The following is a 22,107-nucleotide window of genomic DNA, read 5'->3' as shown; positions in this document are numbered from 1 at the left end:
CAATTTCCGCTCCCTCCTTGCCTACCCTCGCCTCCCCTCTCCCCAACCTCGGCAACTCTCTCTCTCTCTACCATTTCCCACCCTCACCCATTTTAATGGGACTTCTAATGTCTGCCAAAAAAATTTTCCTGTTAGATATGTGCTTGTGATACACATGACTTTCAATGCATAGGTAAACCCTCTTAGTTCTTACCCTTTCTTTCAAATCATTCTTCCCCACCCCCACCCCCACCGTTTTTAATGTGTATGATTATTTCTTATTCTTGACTGTTGATAAAGAGCATTGAACAAGGGGCTATTCCTCCATCCAAGAAACATAATGTGATTGAAGGATAAGAAAAGGCCAAAGCTGAGGAACCTGTAAGTTTCAAGGCACCTACTGATTCAAAATGTGTGACAAATATGCAGATTGTGCCTCCTACAATTGCAGATGCTGAAAACTGAAAATTTTGATAAGACCCTTGTTACAGATGTTCCAGTTATAAATGGTTCAAAAGTGGGAGCAAGTCTTGATTCAAACCTAGATGTATCTCTGTTCTAGATTGTGTTGTTGAGGCTATTGGGGGAAAAAAATGGAGGAATAATAAAATATACTAGATGTTATTGAGTCATCAATTGAAGCCTTAGACAAACCAGCGAGAAAAAAATCCAGAAGTTTCAATTGTGGAGCCTAAAATGGTAGAGAAAACAGAATCAGATGCAGAAGTAGAGGGAAACTGTAAGAACAGTATGAAGTCTAGCTCAATTTTATCAGAACAAGCCCAATCTATTTTGAGCCCACAACGAGAATGGGTTTCGGGGCTCGTTACATTTTTGGTTCTCAGAAGGCAGAACTAGAACAACTTATACCGAACAGTACTCTTATTTATTATTCCGATAAGCATACCAAACGTAGCCTTGATTCTTATTTTGGTCCATGTCATGTTACATATTTGTAAGACCATTATGGTAAGCATCATTGCAAAAAAACGAAGCCTAAAAGTCAGTGCTCCTATACCGACACCAATATCGATTCCGATACCGTGAACCAAAGGTCCCATGTACTAATGCTAGTGACCAAACAAAGGCTTTTATTCCTCAAATATCTAGGGTCAAGAGTGGTGGTTAAGGATGTGAATTTGAAATCAAAATCATTTATCAAAATCGAATTGAATCGTTTACATTGAAATCACAACATCGTCTAGTAAATGGTTTGGTTCTGGTTTCAATTTTAAGATTGAATATTTAAATTGGTTGGGTCGGTTTTAACAGTTTAAATCTTTGGTTTCAAATCGAATTAACACCGTGAAAATCAAACTGTTTAAACTATCAAAATCGATCTGATTAATCCGTATAAGGTTTAAATATTTGATTTTTTTAACAAAACATAATGGTTAAATTTAGAGAAGAATTAAGGACCACAGAAGTTCTCCAATAGTCTATTCAATAATTTACTCCTATTATGTATTTATGTAATTAAATCTTTGTTTATTCAATGCCTCATATAATTTGATACAAGAATGAAGCGTTTATCAATAAAAGAAAATTTTAGAAAACATGTGAATAAACGAACAAACCGATTACTATCCGTTTAGATATCATATGAAACAAATAGCGATCAAAACCGTTTTAACACTTTGAAATCGACACCTTTTAAAATATGAATTCAGGAATTTCCCGATTCAATTCCAATTAGTTGAACCATGGTGATGTCAATACGGTATAGTGCCAGAGTTTGCACTAATTATAATTTGTCTATTCTCCATGGCAAAGAAGAAAACATAAAAGCCACAAATCGTCTCTCCCTGTGTCCGGTTAGATCCCTATCATAAACTCCAAACCTCATTTTCATCTTCTATTTGGATCCTTTTGTATCTCTCTCTCTCTCTCTCTCTCTCTCTCTCTCTCTCTCTCTCTCTCTCTCTAACTCTGGGGCCGCAGGTGCACGCATGGTCTCGCGGGTCTCAACTCTCACGGGTCTCGCCTATACTGATGATATTGACATATTAAGCAAAACAAACAAAGTCGATTAACAAGTTATCACAAGATATAGCTAGGGACCATTACCCTGGACATACATGCAAAGTACAGATCAAACAGTGGGGCTACACAGTTTCTAACGGTAGATTTTGTGGATTTGGGACCGTGGTGGGACTTGGGAGCTAGTAGGGAGTACCCCACCAGACTGGATACAAATACAAGCATTTACCTCTCCATTTTTTTCAAAAATGGCACCATCCCTTCTCTTATTTTTCTTCTTCTCAATGATATATTAGAAAAGATGTGGCATTTGGTCTTTCACATACTCAAGTCATCCTAATTAGTGTTGTGTATGTCTTGAATTCTTGTACCTATTTTGATGATTGTCTTACTTACTCTCACAATTTTAGTGGCGATCTAAATGAAACTTTTGCTGAAATATATAATGGTAGCAGAGGACTTGGCCCAAACCCAGACCCATCATTGATCTCGTATAGGGTGCAAGAGCGAAGCCCCACAGTACAATATGACCTGACCAAATGCGACCAATAGATCGACCCGACGTGAAGGAGTATATATTTTTTTAATTGTCTTGTTGTGCAAGTAAAAAAGACAGTGATTTGGGGATTTTCAAAAGAAATCTCCTATTAGGAGTTTGGTTTTCTTGAACAATCTCGATCCATTGTATCTTTTCTTTCAACATAATAAATCATTTACAGTTTTGATCGTGTATGTAGCATATCATATTGGTGTGTGAAGCACATTAAATCTCTATATATGTTATCTTTTGGTTTAATCTATTCATTTTTCTTGGAGTTTGTTCTAATAATCAAGGTTAAAAAACACAAAATCGAAATCTGGATCGACTTTGGAATCAGGGGCTATTAAGTAAAATCAAGACTTCATTCAGTAGATAACCAAAGTAAGGACAATTTCATTTTTCTTTCTAATTTTTTTTTTTACTCCAACTGGTAACGACTTCCTCTATCAGTTTTATTTCAGGTTTTAAATGCTGGCCAAACATTGGGCCGAAACCTGACATATACGGGCATTTTGATTGAATTGATAGGCCCATAATGAATTCATGAACCTTTCAATCCAGATAATGGATTCCCATCTTTTTGTGGCCCCTCCAATTAAATCTTGAAAACTACTTCAAACAGCTATTTTAAAAACTTCCTTGTTTCCGTTATGGAGATGAATATCTATCCACCATGGTTTTAAAAATTAAGGGCACGTTCAATTTTGTTTCTCCTGATTCTGTGTCTAGAAATAGTAGAAATAATTTTTTCCATTTTTGTGGTAAAAAACGATTTTTGGAAATGCAAAGAGGTGTTTGATTTTTCTGTTTATCGAAACATTTTCAACAGTGTAGTCAAATTCATGACATGAGTGAAAGCACGATATTGGAGTTGCATATATGCTTCATGGAGTTGAGCTTCGCACAACCAAGTTGGAATCGCCACATTTGGATAGTGCGAAGTTTCAACAATGGGTTGGGGGTTTGGGCAGGTCGAGTGAACTATCAAGTTTTTCACAATTTTTGTCGCTTCCACTTGTTTGTAGAGATTCTAACTTGTTTCTCTATTTCTATTTCTAGACATAGAAATATATATAAATTTCTATTTCTGTTTCCAAAAACAAGTGAAAAGAAACAAAAAAATCAAACGAATTTTTGGGGTGTTTTTCCGTTTCTGAGCACAGAAAAATGGAAAAACTGTTTCTAGAAACAAAATCAAACGGACCCTAAGTCAGAAATCAGAATCAATAATCAAGGATTTCAAACTCAGAATCAAGGTCGAGTTGGTCCTTATCAGAATTGATAAAAAATGGAGATTGGTCGCATACAATTTCAATTCAAATCGACTTATTCGATTGATCCAATTTTTTGGAATATTTGCTCTAATAAACTTGAGAATCTTGCTACAAGCCCATGAGAGGTTTTCAAATTATTCCGATCTGAATAGCATGGACTCAGCCCATGTCTGTTTCTGGATTCAAGAACCTTCTTCCAGAGTCCAGATCAGCCCATTGAAAGCTTCAAAGAGTTTGCATTTCAATGGCAGCTTAACACATGGTCATCGGGTATAAGTTGTAAAACACTAACACAGCCCTTGAAGACCATGTTGAATATATGTCCATCAAACCCATATTTCATATTTAACATTAATTTCATTTAATTTGCATGATATTAAACGGGCTTTACTTGTCCTTAGGTTTCACCTAATAATGCACTTTAAAAGGGACATGTTTGAATTTTTTGTTCATATGGTTGGTTGTTTTATCATGTGTTTTTCGGAATACTGATTCCAAGGCATAGATATTGATGTGTATACATGTATAAAGGACTAAATTTTACCATACCATTGCTAATATTAATCTTCGGAGACATTCCATTGATTTTATAAATAGACTCCTTTGACAATTTTGGGTAAGATATGCCTTTTAATTAAAAATAATAAAATAAAATCTTAAATCATCCTCATTCTATACACTACTTCCAACTTTTAGATCCTCATTTTATTGAAAACTTGTTTTCCTTTATGATTTCTCAAGATGGCAATTTTAAATGAGTTGCATTTCATCCGGATGAAGAGGTAAAATGTGTTGTGTTTAACAATGGGGCTTACCCCCGGGATCATGATGGGGTTCAATGATTTGTTTTCATAGGTTTTGAAACACTATAATATATGATGTGATTAGTTTTGCATATAATTTTTTCAGACATTTTGTTTTAACTTTATTAAATAATTATACTGTTATTATTGTCATTTCTAAAAAAGACATAGCCCTTCTCCATAAATATCTTAGGCCAATCAATTTGTACACAGTTGCATATAAATTAATTAGTGTCAATGTTACTAGCGAAAAGACTTTAAATTGAACATGTCTAAAGCGTATGATCGCTTTGAATGGGGTTCTCTGTGCTATTTTTAAGTTTTTAAGATTTTTTTTATTATTAGTGGTGTGATCTAGTGGGTTATCCAATGTCTTCTTGTACATTTCAATCAAGTCACAAGGAAATTCCTACGATTTTATTGAGTTTTCTAGAGTTATTTGATAAGGATATTGACTTAGTTCATTTTTTTTAGTGTTGCTATGGAAGGTGAGCCTCCATATTATCAATCTATAGAGATCTTCATGACTAGATCTGCCTCTGAAATCACTGATCAGATCCTTGCAGATGAAACTTTTATTTTCTGTCGTAATGATTTGGAAGATATTTTTCCGATAAATGTAATCCTCCAATTATTTCAGGATTTGGCTGGACAAAGTTAGTTTCGATAAGAGCAGAATTTTCTTTAGTTGTAATACCTTTGTGGAGTTGATGAATCAAATCTGCTGATAATTGGGAGTGAACGAAATTAAATTGGGAGCAGAAAGAACTTAGTTTGTGTGTTGAGCAGTTAATATCCATCCCAAGTTTCTTTATGTTCTTTGGGAAACTTTAAGTTGAGAAATTCATATTATAGATAACTAAGATAAGTGTGTTGTTTTTTCTTAGTAAAGAGAATTCTTGTGTTTTTTGTTCTTTTGAAAGAGAATCTAACTGGCATCTATTTATATCTTGTTCTTCTCAAAAGAGAAATTGGGCTGCAAGATTGCTGGGTTTACAAACTGAATTCCACTAAGCTTCCTCACTTTATGAATAAGAAAATAAATTTCTTTGCGTTTCTTAATCTATCTTCAATTTCTCAACATGAAAAGAAGGAATTCTCCTCTCAATTATCATGCTAAGGAATCAATGTATTGCTATCCTAATCCCCATGTCATTTCAGCCAATACTAATGGATGGGTATCCTAAACCCCATGCTACCTTGAGCTAGCCCAGCCTAATCATCCAATTATCGTTTGTGATGGGAGCTTAATTTGATAAGAAGTCCCATGAGGAAAGTTAAGCTTTAAATTAACTCCATCCGATAGCGTTTCCAGAGTCTCTCTCCTCTCCGCTCCCATTGAAACGATATATCTACCCTTCTGTTATGGGAGGAGAGAGATTGTATCAGGGGGTGCTAGCATTTGCTATGCTACCGGATAGAAAACTACTTTCCAAAACATTATTCCCAAAGTTGCAGTATCTCAAATAAAAAACAAGAATTTCAGAACATTGTAATACCAAGTCCAACAGCTTGTGATTAAAGTTTTAACCCCAATTCTGTACACAGAATGCAGATTTAATTTATGCCAAGTGGCCGGGTCTGAATAGAATATGAGAGGCAACAAATCTTGATTGAATGTAGTGTGACTTGGAGAGAACACTCTACTGAAAATATTTTTCGAAATAACAAATGAGGATAGCACAAAATAAGGATCATAACCAAGGCTCAACTACACTGAAGGGTAGCACTGCATGCATCCACAAAGTATCATCTCCAGAGCCCTTAACATGGGAATTATTGCGTCTGTGACCACCAAAGTTATAGTCCATTGGGCTCCTGTTAAGAGGTTAAGCATGATCCTAATTGGCAGTGCTCAAGTTTATGAATGGTGTTTATTCTCAGGTCAGGTGAGCTAGTACTTGTAAGCTTATCTGCTGCTTATGGTGAATCAGGTTAAGCACAATGTTGTAGCAGAGGGGAAAAATACATTTCGCTAATGCCTTCCACAAGACGAAAAAACCTTATCCAAGCTGAGGTTAATAACACCAGATCCCATGGACAACCAACCTTTCTCACAAAGGGTCCTCTGTAACTGCTAGTGCTATTTCCTTGCTTATGCTCTGATATGCCAACCGAAGGCAAAGAAAAACATATGCAGGGAGCTAATAACATTAGCTTCTTATTCAAGCAATAGTTTTATCCATACTAACTCTGTAAATAAGAGCAAATCTCCATCCTATGGTCATCCAAGTCTAATGTCCCCTTTGACAAGATCCTATGGCAAAAAGAGGTTCGGAACCAACTTATGGATGGAAGGGAGGGGAGTGAGTCTATATATAGGGAAGCCAACAAGTGCAAGGTCTCTTCACTAGCAAAGGAGGAAAGGGGAGAGATATGGCATCCTCTATGATCTCACCAGCCGCCATTACCCCCATTAACCAGGCCACACTGGCTCAAGCTGCCATGGCGGCACCATTCACATGCCTGAAGTCTACTTCAACATTCACTATCAAACACAAACTTGATAATAGCATCACCTCCATCTCTAGCAATGACAGCATAGCCCAGTACATGCAGTTCAAGAACCAAGAATAGCCATGTGCTGTGGATGCAGTTATGGCATCCAATTGGAAAGAAGATTGGAATTAGTTTTTAAGAGTCTTCACAATCTAGTAAAACTAATTTTTTGGGGAAAGGTGTTGCTAATTGAAGATTGGAGTTGGTTTTAAGAGTCTTCCCTTGAAAGGAAAAAATTGCTACAACACATCTAGATTTCCTATTAAAGAAATTTTCTACAGATAAAGCCATTATAGGACAGGTACAGAACATGTTCACATTTATATGATCTACTAATAAAGTCTGAAGCACAGAAGACTACAATAGTGTACGAAGTTACCCAGTTTGTACAGACTGTTTGACAGAAGCTCCATGCATGGAAGCCTCACCATAGGGGGTCCCCTGCTTGTTCTAACTGATGAACCAGCTATAAGAAGGAACTATATATATGTCAGATCGACTCTTGGTGCATAATCTTCAACTTCCTTTCTAAATCCACATTTCAAATTGAGGGTGTGATCCAAATGCTTAAATTCTCAAATGGATATAAATCCATTGGAAGGCATCGTTCCACCCTACCGTTATCAATATGGTAAATGCCCATTTCAGGATACTCTCTCTTCTCAAATTTATAGTAAGCATCATCAGTGAAGTAAATTGAGTTCCCTTGCAATCCAGAGTATTCCTTAGATGAGAATGAGACTGATTTGGAACAATATCTGGAGACAAACAATGCTTGATCATCATCCAAATTCATTTGCCTTTCCCAAGCATAACTACCATTCGGGTTGTTACTGTCATTGCTTTCCAGAAGCTTGAATATTAAGAATCTGAAAGTTCTTCTAGGCTCCTTTTTCATGAACCTTATAACCAGTAATAAGTTCCCTTGGGACTCCACCAGATAGCATTCTATGGAGTAATCAACGTTATAATCAAAGACATCTACAGGGAAAGCAACTCCGCATTTATTGGCACTGCCATTGAGACCTTCAACTGTCAAATTACGAAACCAAAGCTTACCCTTTTCGGACAATGAATATAAGCGTCCTTTGTAAAATACAAGACTACCAAAGAAATGAGTTTTGCCGTGAGGTTTCAACGGCATGGATCTCCATGACTTATCTCCGGGTCTACAAAAGAAGAGTTGCATATAAGCGTCCAATGCAACAACCAACCAATCTTTATTCATCTCCATTGAAGTATGATCAATAGGATTGGGAAACAATATCACCTTCTCGAAATTCAAACAGTGCTGGGGCTCTTCAAAAATTGGCAAATCAATGCGGGTTTTGGTGAAAGGGTTCAGGAGAAAAATCAAACAGGGATCAAGCAGAACTAACCAGCCCTGGGAGCAACCGAGGCATCGTTTGGCAGGGGCTTCGGGTATATCAATCCAGTAAACCCTACTCTCCTGGAAATTAAAGAAACCGTAGAAACCCTTTTCGAAATTGTAATCGAACATTACCAGAGGTGGGTATTGGTAAGAGCAGAGACGACGACGTCTTGAGACTTCCGCTGCGACCCATCTCCAGGGCACGCACACTGAAGCGAAACGGAGAATGTCGGGGAAGCTGAGACGGTCTGCTATCATTTCCGTGATGTGATCGGGAAGTTTACTCCATTCTGGGCAACTTTCGTTCTTCTTCCTCTGCTCCATCTCCATCTTCTCTTTTTCCCCTTCTTGGATGACACTATATCGGTGAAAGAACTCTTTGAAGTGACACTCTTACAGAACCACAAGTATTTCTGCAACTTGTGTTTGGAGCAATCAGCAAAAACCTCTTTCTTGGGGCTTCCGCCTTCCTTGGCTTGGTAGGAAATGGTGAGTCCGGATCAACTCGTACATGGAGAGTAATTACTCTCCTTGTGCGCTCTATTGTTACCATTGTTCTGCCTGTGACCAGATACTAGGGGAGAGACAAGGCTAGTTGGCCCAGGTTTCTTAAAATTCAGTTCAAGTCTAGGTCTTCAAAACTCAACTCAAGCTTAACTCAAGCTTGTCGGGCTCTTGCCAACTCAATCAGATCCTAATTAACTTTGATTGGGCCGGGTTTGATCCTAATTGGCCTTAATTTTGTCAAGGTCGAGTTAACTTTCATTGACCTTGTTTTTGTCACTTTATATCTTATACATTAAAATAATAATAATAATAATAATAATAATAATAATAAAGAAAATAAAAGTATTAATTAATCAAATGATCAATACACAACTAAAATTATGAAGTGTAACACAATAATAGATGTTTAGGACACTGGAAGGACCTGGGGGTGCGTGTCCATGTGTTGAGGAGTGTGCCCATGTGTTGAGTAGGACGCTGGGCGTCCCATTGGCTTCCAACACTCAGCCCACTCTCACTCCCTTCTTCCCCATTCTTCTTCATGTTTGCAGCCCTCTACACTAGTTCGGATCCTCTCCCTTGCAAGGTAACTACTCCACCTCATCTCACACCATCCAGAGTTGTGGGGACCACACCCCATGAATGATGTGAGATAAGATGGGTTGGTTACATGCAGGGGAGAGGAGCCTTCTTCCCTCTATAACTTACCACCCCCATCCCACCCCACCCAATGCCACGCCCTCCTTGCCTCCCCTCGCCCCAACCTTTACGGCTCTATCTCTATCTCTCTACCATTTCCCACCCCACCCTTTGTAATGAGACTTCTAATGTCTCCTAAATTTTTTTTCCCTGATATATATATATATATATATGTGCTTGTGATACACATTACTTTCAATGCATTGCTAAACCCTCTTAGTTCTTACCCTTTCTTTCAAATCATGTGATACACATTACTTTCAATGCATAGCTAAACCCTCTTAGTTCTTACCCTTTCTTTCAAATCATTCTCCCCCACCCCCACCCTTTTTAATGTGTATGATTATTTCTTATTCTTGACTGTTGATAAAGAGCATTGAACAAGGGGCTACTCCTCCATCCAAGAAACATAATGTGATTGAAGGATAAGAAAAGGCCAAAGCTGAGGAACCTGTAAGTTTTAAGGCACCAACTGATTCAAAATGAGTGACAAATATGCAGATTGTGCCTCCTACAATTGCAGATGCTGAAAACTGAAAATTTTGATAAGACCCTTGTTACAGATGTTCCAGTTATAAATGGTTCAAAAGTGGGAGCAAGTCTTGATTCAAAACTAGATGTATCTCTGTTCTAGATTGTGTTGTTGAGGTTATTGGGGGAAAAAAAATGGAGGAATAATAAAATATACTAGATGTTATTAAGTCATCAATTGAAGCCTTAGACAAACCAGTGAGAAAAAAATCCAGAAGTTTCAATTCTGGAGCCTAAAATGGTAGAGAAAATAGAATCAGATGCAGAAGTAAAGGGAAACTGTAAGAACAGTAAGAAGTCTGAAGAGATAATCCACACTTTTAGGTCAATTTCACCAGAACAAGCCCACTATATTTTGAGCCCACAACGAGAATGGGTTTCTGGGCTCGTACAGAATGGGCCACATTTTTTGTTGTTAGAACTACAACGATTACTTTTACCAAACATCACTCTTATTGTTATTCCGTAAATGCATACCAAAACACGGCGTTAATCCTTATTTTGTTCAATGTCACACATTTCCTGTTACACATTCGTATGACCATGACATGGGTATGGGTATTTATATAAATAAACAATATGGTAAGCATTATTACAAATATCTTCTGTTTATGTCAATAAAAAAGAAGCCTAAAAGTTGCATTCCTATGGCTAGACACAGTGAAGGACAAAATTATAGCCCATCACTTCATGGAAATCCAACCCTTATTGACGCTTTCAATTGTATCCCCATTTATCTCTTTGATGGCAAAAGGGTCATGCTGCTTTTTATGGAACCTTCTCTTATAAATAAGCAAAAACATCTTCTGCAGGAAATGCGATGGTGCATTGAGCATCAGATGATCGAGAGGACCTCGGGACGCATGCCTAGAATACTCACTGCACACTTACTCCAGAGAATAATCACTCCATAAAAAAAGGGATAGATTCCCATGGGAGAGGGTGACCCTTAGATATATATGGGTATAAACCAATACAGAAGTATCAAGCAGGGTCTTTATACACCATTCCCCCCGCATGAAAATATCATCTTTATCACATATCTCAATAGTAGCCGTTAAAGGACAATTACTTCAACGTTCAGTAAAAAACCCGGGAAGGTCTGTACTCTCTCAAGGGGCTTCTTTGCATGTTTATCCCTTCATTCAATCTTAACAAACACGGGTGTATGATGAATTTTTTCTCTTCCTCAGTTCCTTCGAGGTATGAAATTGGTGCCCAACAACTTCCTTTCGTTCTGCAGAGACTGGAATCCTGCAAATCCTTGGAGGAGCTCAAACAAATCCATGCCACTGTCATCAAAGCAAGGCCTCTCCAAACCCAACTCGTGTTCAACAAAATAATTGCTTTTTGTGCTCTATCACCGTCAGGGAACCTAGATTACGCCCGCTCAGTCTTGGCCCGAATGGGAAGCCCAAACCTCTACGCTTACAATGCCATTATCCGGGGCCTTTTCTTGTAGCAAGAGAAACCCAATAGAGTCACTGTTGTTTTATCGTGAAATGCTTGAGAAGGGCTTCTGTCCTGACAATTTCACCCTCCCTTTTATTCTGAAGGCGTGCACCCATATACGGGCACTAAGAGAAGGGAATGTAGTTCACGCTCAGTCAATCAAGACAGGACTAGTGAGGGATGTATTTGTGATTAATACTTTGATGAGGTTGTATGCTGTTTGTGGGACGGTTCAAGCGGTCCAGAAGTTGTTCGATGAAAGTCTCCATAGGGATCTGGTTTCTTGGACGACGATGATTCAAGCTTATGCGGAGATCGGGCTTCCTAGGGAGGCAGTTCAGGTGTTTTTAGATATGGGTGAAGGTACAAATTTGCGAGCCGATGAAGTGACCATGGTGATTGTACTTTCAGCTTGCGCTAAATTGGGGGATTTGGATTTGTGTAAGAGAATTCATGGGTATATGGAAGATAATAAAGTGCAATCCGATGTTTTTGTTGGAAATGCCTTGGTTGATATGTACTTGAAGTGTGGGGATGTTGATTTTGCGTGTAGGTTGTTTGATACAATGCCTGTAAAAAATGTGGTTTCTTGGAATTCTATGATATTGGGGCTAACGCAAATGGGGGAGTTTAAAGAGGCATTTTCTGTGTTTCGGAGGATGCAGGCTAATGGATATGAACCAGATGATGTTACATTGGTTGGCGTCCTCAATTGCTGTGCTAATCTTGGGATGCTTGAGATGGGTAAGTGGGTTCATGCATATATAGATAGGAATCAGATCAGGGCAGATGGGTTTATAGGAAATGCATTAGTTGACATGTACGCAAAGTGTGGGAGCATAGATCAAGCTTTTGAAGTTTTCAAGTGCATGGAACATAAAGATGTCTACTCTTATACTGCCATGATTGTTGGGTTAGCTATGCATGGGGAAGGAGAGAAGGCATTAACTCTCTTCTCTGAGATGTCTAGGGCTGATATAAAACCAGATGAGGTGACATTTATCGGGATCCTATCGGCATGTAGCCATGCTGGACTAGTGGAGGAAGGCCATCGATATTTTGAGGATATGTCAAAGTCGTATAACCTTACGCCTCAGATAGAACACCATGGATGCATGGTTGATCTTTTGGGACGTGCTGGACTCATAAGAGAGGCAGAGGAGTTTATTAGCACTATGCCAATGAAGCCAGATGCTTTTGTTTGGGGAGCTTTGCTAGGAGCCTGTAGGATCCATGGAAAAGTTGAGCTGGGAGAAAGCATTATGAAAAGGCTAGTAGAAATAGAGCCTGCAAGGGATGGTGCTTATGTACTTATGTCAAACATATACACCTCTGCTAATCGGTGGGGTGATGCAATAATGATGAGAAAGACAATGAAAGAAAGGAAAATGAAGAAGATCCCTGGCTGTAGTTTGATAGAACTGGATGGCGTAGTTCATGAGTTCCGCAAGGGGGACAAATCACACCCAAAAACAAAAGAGATATACATGATGCTGGATGAAATTACGAGACACCTGAAGGAGCAGGGGTATGTAGCGGAGACTACGAGTGTGTTGCTAGATGTGGCTGAAGAGGAGAAAGAGCATGCTTTATGTCACCATAGTGAGAGGTTGGCAATTGCTTTTGGCTTGATCTGTACAAGCCCTGGGACAACACTGAGGATTGTGAAGAATCTCCGTGTGTGTAGTGATTGTCACTCTGTGACTAAATTTATTTCTAGGATTTTTCAGAGGGAGATAATTGTGAGGGATCGTAATCGCTTTCATCATTTTAGAGAAGGTTTTTGTTCGTGTAAAGATTTTTGGTAATGCAGGTTTCTATTTTTATTATTACAACACTGAGTTAGTATCTCATATGAGCACTGGAATTGGCTGTTTCAGACAGTGATTGCCTCAAAGGATACACACAAAGATGAGAAAAGCCTGAAAATTAATCTCAGTAGTATATGAAGGGGATTATGTTGTGAAAAATGAGCCAATACTTCGAAGTACAAATGATTCATTTGCAAGATTTGAACGAGCAGAGAGCGTTGGACAGCAATAATTCTATTCAGTTATTTATAGTGAGAGGATTCAGACTCTTAAAGGGGTGAGTTCAATTTGGTCAGGATCTGAACCTTGTGCGGGCTTTTTTTGAGGGGGGGGGGGGAATTCGATGTTCAAGTAATCCTTTTCTATTGGATTTGAGAAAGCCTGTGAACTTTATAGTTTGTACCACTGAACTCCGCAGTCACAATATAACAAAATTGACCCAATAGATCTGCTCCATATGGCGGCAAGAGAAGCTTTTTCTCACATCATTTTTATTTATGCACATTAAGCATTCTGCTACTCCATCTCAGACAGTTCTGTCTGATCCAGTTGATTGGTCCTTATCCATCTTAGCTATATAGGTTCAAAATCAATATCTACTCTGTACCATGTATTTGGTTATTTGGTTTGCTAGAAATGTGTGCCATGCTGCTATGAGGATTTATAGCAGTTCTAAAATGTTGAAAAGCATGGCTTTGGAATATTTGCAAGGAAATGGAGTAAAATCTGTGTGATAGAATGTGACCTATCCAGGCAGATGTGGCTTCAATGATCATTTGGTTCAGTTTATGCTTTCTTATTGACGAAAGTGTTCATATTGCAAGTAGATAAGTTGCGAACGCCAGAGTAACAGGAGAAGCAGCAAAAACATTCAATTCTAATGGCAACTGATGCCCCATATGAGAAAGTTTCAAGCACATTGACATCATTTTGGAAGCTAAGGTAGTTGTTGAAGCATTGAAGGAAATCCAAGGAAGAAGCTTATTGAAGAACAAGAACTTTGAAGATTTCTTGAAGGAACATAAAGACCTAGATATGACTAATTTTCTTTTAATTCTAGTGACTTGCAATAAAAGCTCATAAGTGGCTAAGAAAATTTTTAGGATTTTTTCCTTGTGGCCTGTTTTGTTTGTGCTTTTCTTTTCCTCTACCCTCTCCCCCCAAAAGGAAGAAAAAAACCAGAAATCCTTAATTTGTGACCCTAAATCCTGGCGAATATCTGCTATGTAGTTCAAATTTCTTTGCATCACTCCTGTCTCTTTCTTATTTTTTTATTTAGATCAGTGGCCATCCAATAACCCAGACTCAACATCAAGAAAGTTTTTGGTTTAGAAGGATAAGCGCGTTATGAGATAAGTAGATAAGTAGGCCAAATCATGAGAAGTAGACAGCATGGGTCATGGATTGCTTTCTGAGGAATTTGAGGAGCACTTTCAATAAGACTACTGTGGGAACAGCAACACAGAGGACCATCACAAAGGGTAGCTGAAACCCCTGAGAGTCTGTTTGAACCTCAAAAATGGGTGGCACATTTGAGTCAGAAAGGTAGATATTATGTGGCCATCCTGACTATTGGATGGAGAAAGCTTGGCCTGGATTTACCACATGTGAAATTTTAAACCCAATTCAGTCGCGCGTATTGGCATGCATCCCCGTGTATATCCATGCAAGACTATTGATGAGACTCCTTCCATTACTACTCTCTCAATTTTTTAGTCTTTGTTGCTTGACAAATTCCTTTCGGACTGAAACTTAACATGTAAGTAAGGTACCTTGGGTTCTACATATCTACAAAATTTCACCGGCCATGTGACAAATGTAGTTGTGCAGGCCATGAATATGTTTCTAGTCCATCAGCCTAGGAACTCGGCGCCACCCAGTGCTGTAAAAAATAAGATAAAAAAAAAAAATTTCAGCTTCCAGAAAACAGTCTTTGGCATCTTTGGGCCATCATCAACCATTTTGCTCAAAACTGGCTATGGATTAAAGTTTTGATAGAGTTTCTATCTTCACTCAAATCTTTACATATCTTGATAGACAAACTGAAATCACTCATAAGACAGGTAATATCTAGCAGCAATAGCAGAAGCACTTATATGTGACTTCTGTATAGCTAAGATTGATGTCTCATTTCATATTTAAAAATCTTCACATTCCCTTAAGTCAGAACGGAAATCAGTACATGTGAATTACCCAACAGATCATTTGAATTATAAAACCAAAAACTATTACTTGAGTTTGCTTCTAGCCTCCAAAGATGGGTATTCACACTGCCACAGTTTAGCATTCATGGGCAATTTTGTCATTTCCCTTTTAACCAAGAATGAAGATAGTGTGGTGACATCAAATGAACGGCTGATAAGAGGATGGGCAAAATTAAGCCAATTACCATCACACATTCCCTGTCAATGCTTTCTTGGAATGAGATAAGCTTAGCCACTTTCATCCACGTGGCACTCCAAGATGGTGGCTAACGATAAGGCTATTCAGTCATTGGTTCTATTACACTGTGTGGCCATCAAGGTCTAAGGACATCTAATGATCCAAGGGTCAAAAACCATTCAAGACCTGGTGATTAAATCTAAGACCGTTGGATGAGAATGAGCTAATAAGCTAAGAAGCTTTATAAATCGGATGGGGCAAGGTAGACCAAGAAGCTCTCCCTTAAAGAGATCTGTTAGGTGTGTGCGTGTGAGTAAAGTAAGAAGAGCAGAGCAAATGGCTTCCTCCATGCTCTCATCGACTGCCGTTGCCTCCATAAACAGAGCCAGCCCGGCTCAAGCTAGTATGGTCGCCCCTTTCACTGGTCTCAAGGCTGGTGTAACCTTCCCTGTCACCCGCAAGCTCAACAAAGACCTCTCCTCTCTTCCCACCAATGGTGGCAGAGTCCAGTGCATGCAGGTAGAGAGAGAGAGAGAGAGAGAGAGAGTGAAGGGTTAATGATGAGGAATGTAATTAATGGTGGGTTGTGATTGATGATGCAGGTGTGGCCACCACTGGGTAAGAAGAAGTTCGAGACACTCTCATACCTTCAACCACTCACCACTGAACAATTGGCCAAGGAAATTGACTACCTTCTTCGCAAAAAATGGGTTCCTTGCTTGGAATTTGAGTTGGAGGTTTGGTTTCCCTTTCTTACATCTCTTTATTATTATTTTTATGCAAACATCTTATTATGTGCACTTAGATTTGCAGAGTATTCATTCATGTATGTATTGATTTTATAAAAAATAAAATAAAATACATAGCAAATGCCGTATTTTTTTCATAATCAAGAAAATTTTATATGCTCCATATTTTGTCCATAATTATCAGTGAGTTTTTGCTATATTATTTTATATTATTCCAAAATTTTACTATGTTTTGTCTTGAGTATATGTAGCCCACTTTCTTGCTTTTAGTTTAGTTCTTGCCTTTCTTTTATGCTCTTTAGCTCTATGGAACTACTAAAATACAGAATTGCATATATTTCAAAGATAATAAAATTTTTGTATAATTTATCTAGTTTTAGAATGGATTAATGAAATTTTGATGTATTAATTATCAAAATTTATGTATTTTTCCTTTTGTCTTTGCCTTTTGTACTGTCAATTGAGTTGAGAAAGAGGGTTGGTGGGTTAGGTCAGTTGTATGGCTTAAGTTTTAGAATGGATTATTTTGTTGTATTAAGTATCTGAAACTCATCCTCATCTATAATTTTCAATACCTACAAGTATATTCACATGGTCAGAGTAAGAGAGAGAAAATAATAAAGAATCTCAAGTTAGAGGAAAATATTGGTTTGATGAATGACGATTTTTTTTCCCTATAATTTATCAATTTACATATATGCCGAATTTTTCATCCTATTTTTCCATTGGTCATTTACGAGATAAGATAAGACCTTCTCACAAAAAGTGAGGCCCCAAATAATAGATTGATACATTTTCAAGACCACTCATTAGTGGTAGGGTGCAGATTCTTTCGCACGCTTGTAAACCTTATTATATAAGTTAATGAGATATATATATATATATATATATATATATGATTGTAATTTTGTGTGTGTAGCATGGATTCGTGTACCGTCAGTACCACAACTCTCCAGGGTACTACGATGGACGGTACTGGACCATGTGGAAGCTGCCCATGTTTGGATGCACCGACTCCTCACAGGTGCTGGCGGAGTTGGAGGAAGTTAAGAAGGCGTACCCCAAGTCTTTCGTTCGTATCATTGGATTTGACAACGTGCGTCAAGTGCAGTGCATCAGTTTCCTCGCTTACAAGTCTCCTGCCTTACTAGTCTCCTAAGATTTATTAATGGCGTTTTAATTATGCGTATAAGCTTCCAGACCAATTGGCTTTTTATTTAGCGCGTCTTTAGATTTTGAATTTATTGTTTTGGAACTTAATGCATTTATCATCATTTTGCTATTATCCCATTTTACTTTGGGTTCTCCAACTCAACTGAACTGAAAAAAATATTAGAATGGGAATGCATCCAGATCAGTGATATTTTGTTGGTGATGTACAATATAATATTGTCAGTTTATTTCTATTTTTATTTTTATTTTATTAATATCCCAACCTTGTGTTCTCCATAAGATGGTCTTCCTATTTGCAAAACATGTATTTCATGTTCTGTAAAACATGTTCCCAAGACCCAATTTATGTTGGTTGGTTCGTTCTGCGAGAACACAAAAACAAATTGGATTTGTCAAACAGTTTTTGTGGTGTTTCTATGTTTTTGTAAAATTAAATAACTGTTCCCCGAACTGGTTACCAAATGCAGAGTGAAAAGCCCAATTCTGTCCAATGAAAATCCCTCTCCCATCGACTCTATTGCCCATATGTGCTTACATAATATAGTATGGGAAAAATGTTTCTATGGGGGGAGTGTAGTTCATGCGTTCAGACACGTGGTGAAATGATCAACGGCACCAGCTCCACCCCATATTTACATAATATAGTATGGGAAAATGGTTTCTGTAAGGGAGTGTAGCTCATGCGTTCAGACAATGGGGTGAAATGATCAACGGCATTACTCTACCCCATGAAATGAAAATTGACATCTTTATGGATGCTTCTTTGTACGCAACCATTGGACCTTACACACATGCAGGAACTGCACACACCACAGTAAAAACTTCCCATAATAGTATATAGCAAAAGTAAAGAGTACAGAGTAGCAACATTTATGTTATTCCCATTGAGAAAACATCATGCATCCATTATGTAAGGGATGGAACAGACCATAGCTTAAGGGAAAGATTTGAAACAGGAGTTGCATGCCTTTGTTAATGTTCCACATCGATTTCAAAAGAGAATTGATGTGGATTGATATGGTCTTGGGTTCCTTCACCTTGTACATTGGTTTATGGGGTTGAGTTCTTCCTTATCCATATCAGCCTTCTTCAAACTTCTTTAACAAATTTAATAGTCACACTTCGGCGAGTATAGAGACTCATTGCCCAACTCATATATGATGAAATACAAATAGGAAGTAAATCCTCAGTCACAGTTAGGGATCAAACACCCTCACTCACAGTTAGGGATCCAACAGTTGCTGTGCTTGTGCCATGAATTGTACAGTAGAGGATAGATAGAATGTTGATCAAGGAAGGCATGCTACAAACCAATAATCCAAAAGATAACTAGGAGTGTAAGAGAATATTTTCTCCCTTTGATGACCTCGTCCTCCTCATTGCTTTGGATGCTTATGGCTTTGTAGCATCACTCCAGCACTTTGGGATTGGGATTACAAATTTGGTATTATAGTTCATGCCGCCTAAAAACAAATAATAATAATAAATAATTAAATAAAAGTTATCCATCGAGGACAGGCTTGGACTTGGTCTTGGACTGCCCATTGGAGAGGAATTCCATTTTTTTTTTTTTTTTTCATTTTTTAAGTGTTAGCAAAAAGATTTTTTTTTTTTTTTTTCAAACCTTCCCGTGTCCGATCACTGGTCATAACACTCATTTTAGTGTGCAATGGATTATGTTTTAGGGAGGTTATTTAAATCCATATTGATGTTAGTAGTTTGGGGGTTTTGGGGGAGAAAATCTCAGAAAAGTTTTCATCATCGAGGTTTTAGGTTATCTTTGGTAGAATTGTCATTTTGTGTAACCTATTCATGGGTTGTTTAGACGGTTAGGGCGAATTGGGATTGTGTGGATAAACTCACGTTCTAGGTTCGATTCCCCATCTGTACATCTGCGATTTAAGTGGAGACCGTGGTGGTGGGTTGCTACGCTAGTCTGCCCGAGGATAAGTCGAGGTGCGCATAACTTAGCACGGACACCTTGGTTAATAAAAAAAAAATGAATAGCATAAAACTACATTTTAGGATCACACCACTTGAGATAATCATATTTGTTAGATTGTAATCACTTACATTAGAGCACTTATAAAAGAGAAGTTAGTTGAAACTCACAAAACATAATTGTTTGTACACTTGAGGCGAAGAAGAGAGTCTTCCCATCTTCAAGCTAGGGTTACAACTATTGGAGAATGAGTAATCTACCAAAATCATCGTTAGTGTATCTTTGAAGGAACATACCATAGGTAAATTCTTTTCAAGGAACATACCATAGGTAACTATATACCACTCTCAATTGTTTACTTTAATGACATAATATCATTGTGTTTTGTGTTGGTCTCTCTCTTTCCCTTTGAAATGATACCTGATATTAAAGACACGGCAAAGAGGGAGGGAAACTAAGAGAAAGAGATAAAATAGGGTTTTCGCTAATTAGGAAGTAGTCAACCTCTTGGCTTAACAGACGAAGCGGGACATCTGGCTTGGATGAGGAAGCCTATCTCTTCTCTTGGGAGAGAAACTAAGAATTGCTAGAACTTCAAATCATATGCATTCATTATACTTGTGCCTATTAAATAAGCTAAACAAACAAGTCACAACCATATACTCCACAACCCCACTCCACACTCCAACCAATATACAATAATAATAATAATAATAATAATTGGGAAGTTAGGTATGTAACACTATCCTTTTAATTTACTATGCACAAGTGATGGGCCTATCCCTCTCCCTCTCACTTTCCCTCTCCCATACCTTATATTCCTATAGATAACTGTTAGCATAAAGAGATATAGATCATAGAACTTGGAATTTGAGTAGGAAACAATTCAAGGTACTTCAAACATGATTGGGGCCTCTGTAGCACACTAAGCCGTGTAGTGCATATCCAAGGGTTTGGAGCCCTCAGACACAGAGCACAAGGTATGAGCGTCTATCCCAAGGTGCTTCCAGCTTGGCAAAAATAGACTCTTCACATTGGCAAAAATTCGAATTGTAATAAATGCAACCATTTCTACCAAAAGTAAATAAATAAACATAATCATTAACCACAATTGGACCGAGTTATGGCTTGTACTGGTCAAAACCAGAACAACATCTTTTTCGGTTTGCTCCCTCTCAAAACTACTGTTAGCAAAAATGTGTTTCCGTTTTTAATGTTTAAAACATGTTTTTCATATGCTTCCCAAAGACAGGGGAAAAAACTACAAATGACAAGAATTTTTCATTCTAAACAGGTTCCCCTTTTTTGGCGTTATTTAAGACTTAATCTGCTCAACATAATGTTTACTTAATTGACCATATATCTCTCTCTCCCGAACTCCGATCGACTTGATTATTTCACCAAACTTGAAGCTAACTCAATGTTCCATATTTCTCATTATATCATCTTTAACTCAATAACAATACATGAACCTTGAAACTAAGCTACAAACTGATGCATTAATTTGCTGAAAAGTGTTTCTAAAGTGATGATTCCTAACTCAAACTGTAAATACATCACTCTAAGAGTGTGTTGATAATGTTGACAACAATGAACAACATCATAACCAAGCCACATTATTCAATAGGACTTTGAGCATGTGTGGTGTATGAATTTAAAATTGATGTTGGATGATACTCAATTATATGTCTTAGAAGTTATAAGAAGATATAAGATATATGTGCATTAATGTTGGATATTGTAGTTATTAGTTATTTGAACATTAGACGCATGTATTCATATAATAATTCTTTAATTTATATAAACAATTATGGAGTTTTGTTTTTATCCCTTTTGTTTACCGTTTTCTATTGTTTTTTCATTTGTTTGACTGTTCTATTTGAAACTTTATATTATGGCAAAAAGGTCATAATACGTACGTATAAATAATTTGAAAATATGTTTTTCAACTAAGAACCGTTGATTTAATCCTATCCAATCTTTGCCGCTGAACTGTTAACCTAAAAAAAGGGACCTTAACCTCTCCTCTCCATTGTGAACCTGGCAGCCCCCTTTCCCGTCTTCTCTCCCCTCCTCATCGATCGAGTCTTTTTCCCTAGTCCATCTTTTGACTGTTTCCTCTTTAATTTTCTGCTTCTAGTTGATATCGGTTTCTTCACTGTTATGAGATTTTAGTTTTGTCTTAATTCGTTCGTTTTCAAAGTGGGAATGACAGATTTGAGTAAAACCTCCAAGCTTTTTGATCTTTTATTGGTCTATAGGAGATGATGACTGGGATGGAATAGACAGTATTTCAAAATTATGGATAGTTTCTTTTCTGAAGCCTAATTTGTGAGATTCTTACTAGATCTAAGATGCAATCTCTGTAATTATTATAATTTCGTTAGGTTTGCAATAGTTTTCTTTCAAGTAG

General features: G+C 37.6%; 3 protein-coding genes across 3 annotated transcripts; 2 read left to right on the top strand and 1 right to left on the bottom strand.

Annotated features, from left to right (window-relative positions):
• Positions 1 to 7,617: 7,617 nt before the first annotated feature.
• Positions 7,618 to 8,772, bottom strand: LOC122065024 (putative F-box protein At4g22180). Its single transcript, XM_042628819.1, has one exon. The coding sequence runs from the start codon at positions 8,770 to 8,772 to the stop codon at positions 7,618 to 7,620; it is 1,155 nt and encodes a 384-aa protein (XP_042484753.1).
• A 2,425-nt stretch (positions 8,773 to 11,197) lies between these two features.
• On the top strand, positions 11,198 to 13,469 carry LOC122058130 (pentatricopeptide repeat-containing protein At1g08070, chloroplastic-like). The gene is made up of 2 exons (XM_042620637.1): positions 11,198 to 11,285; positions 11,379 to 13,469. The coding sequence occupies exon 2, from the start codon at positions 11,619 to 11,621 to the stop codon at positions 13,443 to 13,445; it is 1,827 nt and encodes a 608-aa protein (XP_042476571.1). The 5' UTR covers positions 11,198 to 11,285; positions 11,379 to 11,618; the 3' UTR covers positions 13,446 to 13,469.
• Positions 13,470 to 16,089: 2,620 nt separating this feature from the next.
• LOC122088376 (ribulose bisphosphate carboxylase small subunit, chloroplastic-like) lies at positions 16,090 to 17,961 on the top strand. The gene is made up of 3 exons (XM_042657635.1): positions 16,090 to 16,349; positions 16,433 to 16,567; positions 17,499 to 17,961. The coding sequence occupies exons 1-3, from the start codon at positions 16,167 to 16,169 to the stop codon at positions 17,736 to 17,738; spliced, it is 558 nt and encodes a 185-aa protein (XP_042513569.1). The 5' UTR covers positions 16,090 to 16,166; the 3' UTR covers positions 17,739 to 17,961.
• Positions 17,962 to 22,107: the final 4,146 nt, after the last annotated feature.

This window comes from Macadamia integrifolia, chromosome 2, assembly GCF_013358625.1.
Source record: "Macadamia integrifolia cultivar HAES 741 chromosome 2, SCU_Mint_v3, whole genome shotgun sequence".
Taxonomy (NCBI): Eukaryota; Viridiplantae; Streptophyta; class Magnoliopsida; order Proteales; family Proteaceae; genus Macadamia; species Macadamia integrifolia.
Note: the sequence above shows the minus strand (reverse complement) of the source record. Positions and strands in the feature narration are given on the sequence as shown.

Excerpts from the sequence above, each read along its gene's own strand:
- LOC122065024 (XM_042628819.1), bottom strand. The coding sequence starts at position 8,772 with ATGGAGCAGAGGAAGAAGAACGAAAGTTGCCCAGAATGGAGTAAACTT.
- LOC122058130 (XM_042620637.1), top strand. The coding sequence starts at position 11,619 with ATGCCATTATCCGGGGCCTTTTCTTGTAGCAAGAGAAACCCAATAGAG.
- LOC122088376 (XM_042657635.1), top strand. The coding sequence starts at position 16,167 with ATGGCTTCCTCCATGCTCTCATCGACTGCCGTTGCCTCCATAAACAGA. Across the intron at positions 16,350-16,432 it reads GCAGAGTCCAGTGCATGCAG|GTGTGGCCACCACTGGGTAA; the intron begins GTAGAGAGAGAG and ends TTGATGATGCAG. Across the intron at positions 16,568-17,498 it reads GCTTGGAATTTGAGTTGGAG|CATGGATTCGTGTACCGTCA; the intron begins GTTTGGTTTCCC and ends TTGTGTGTGTAG.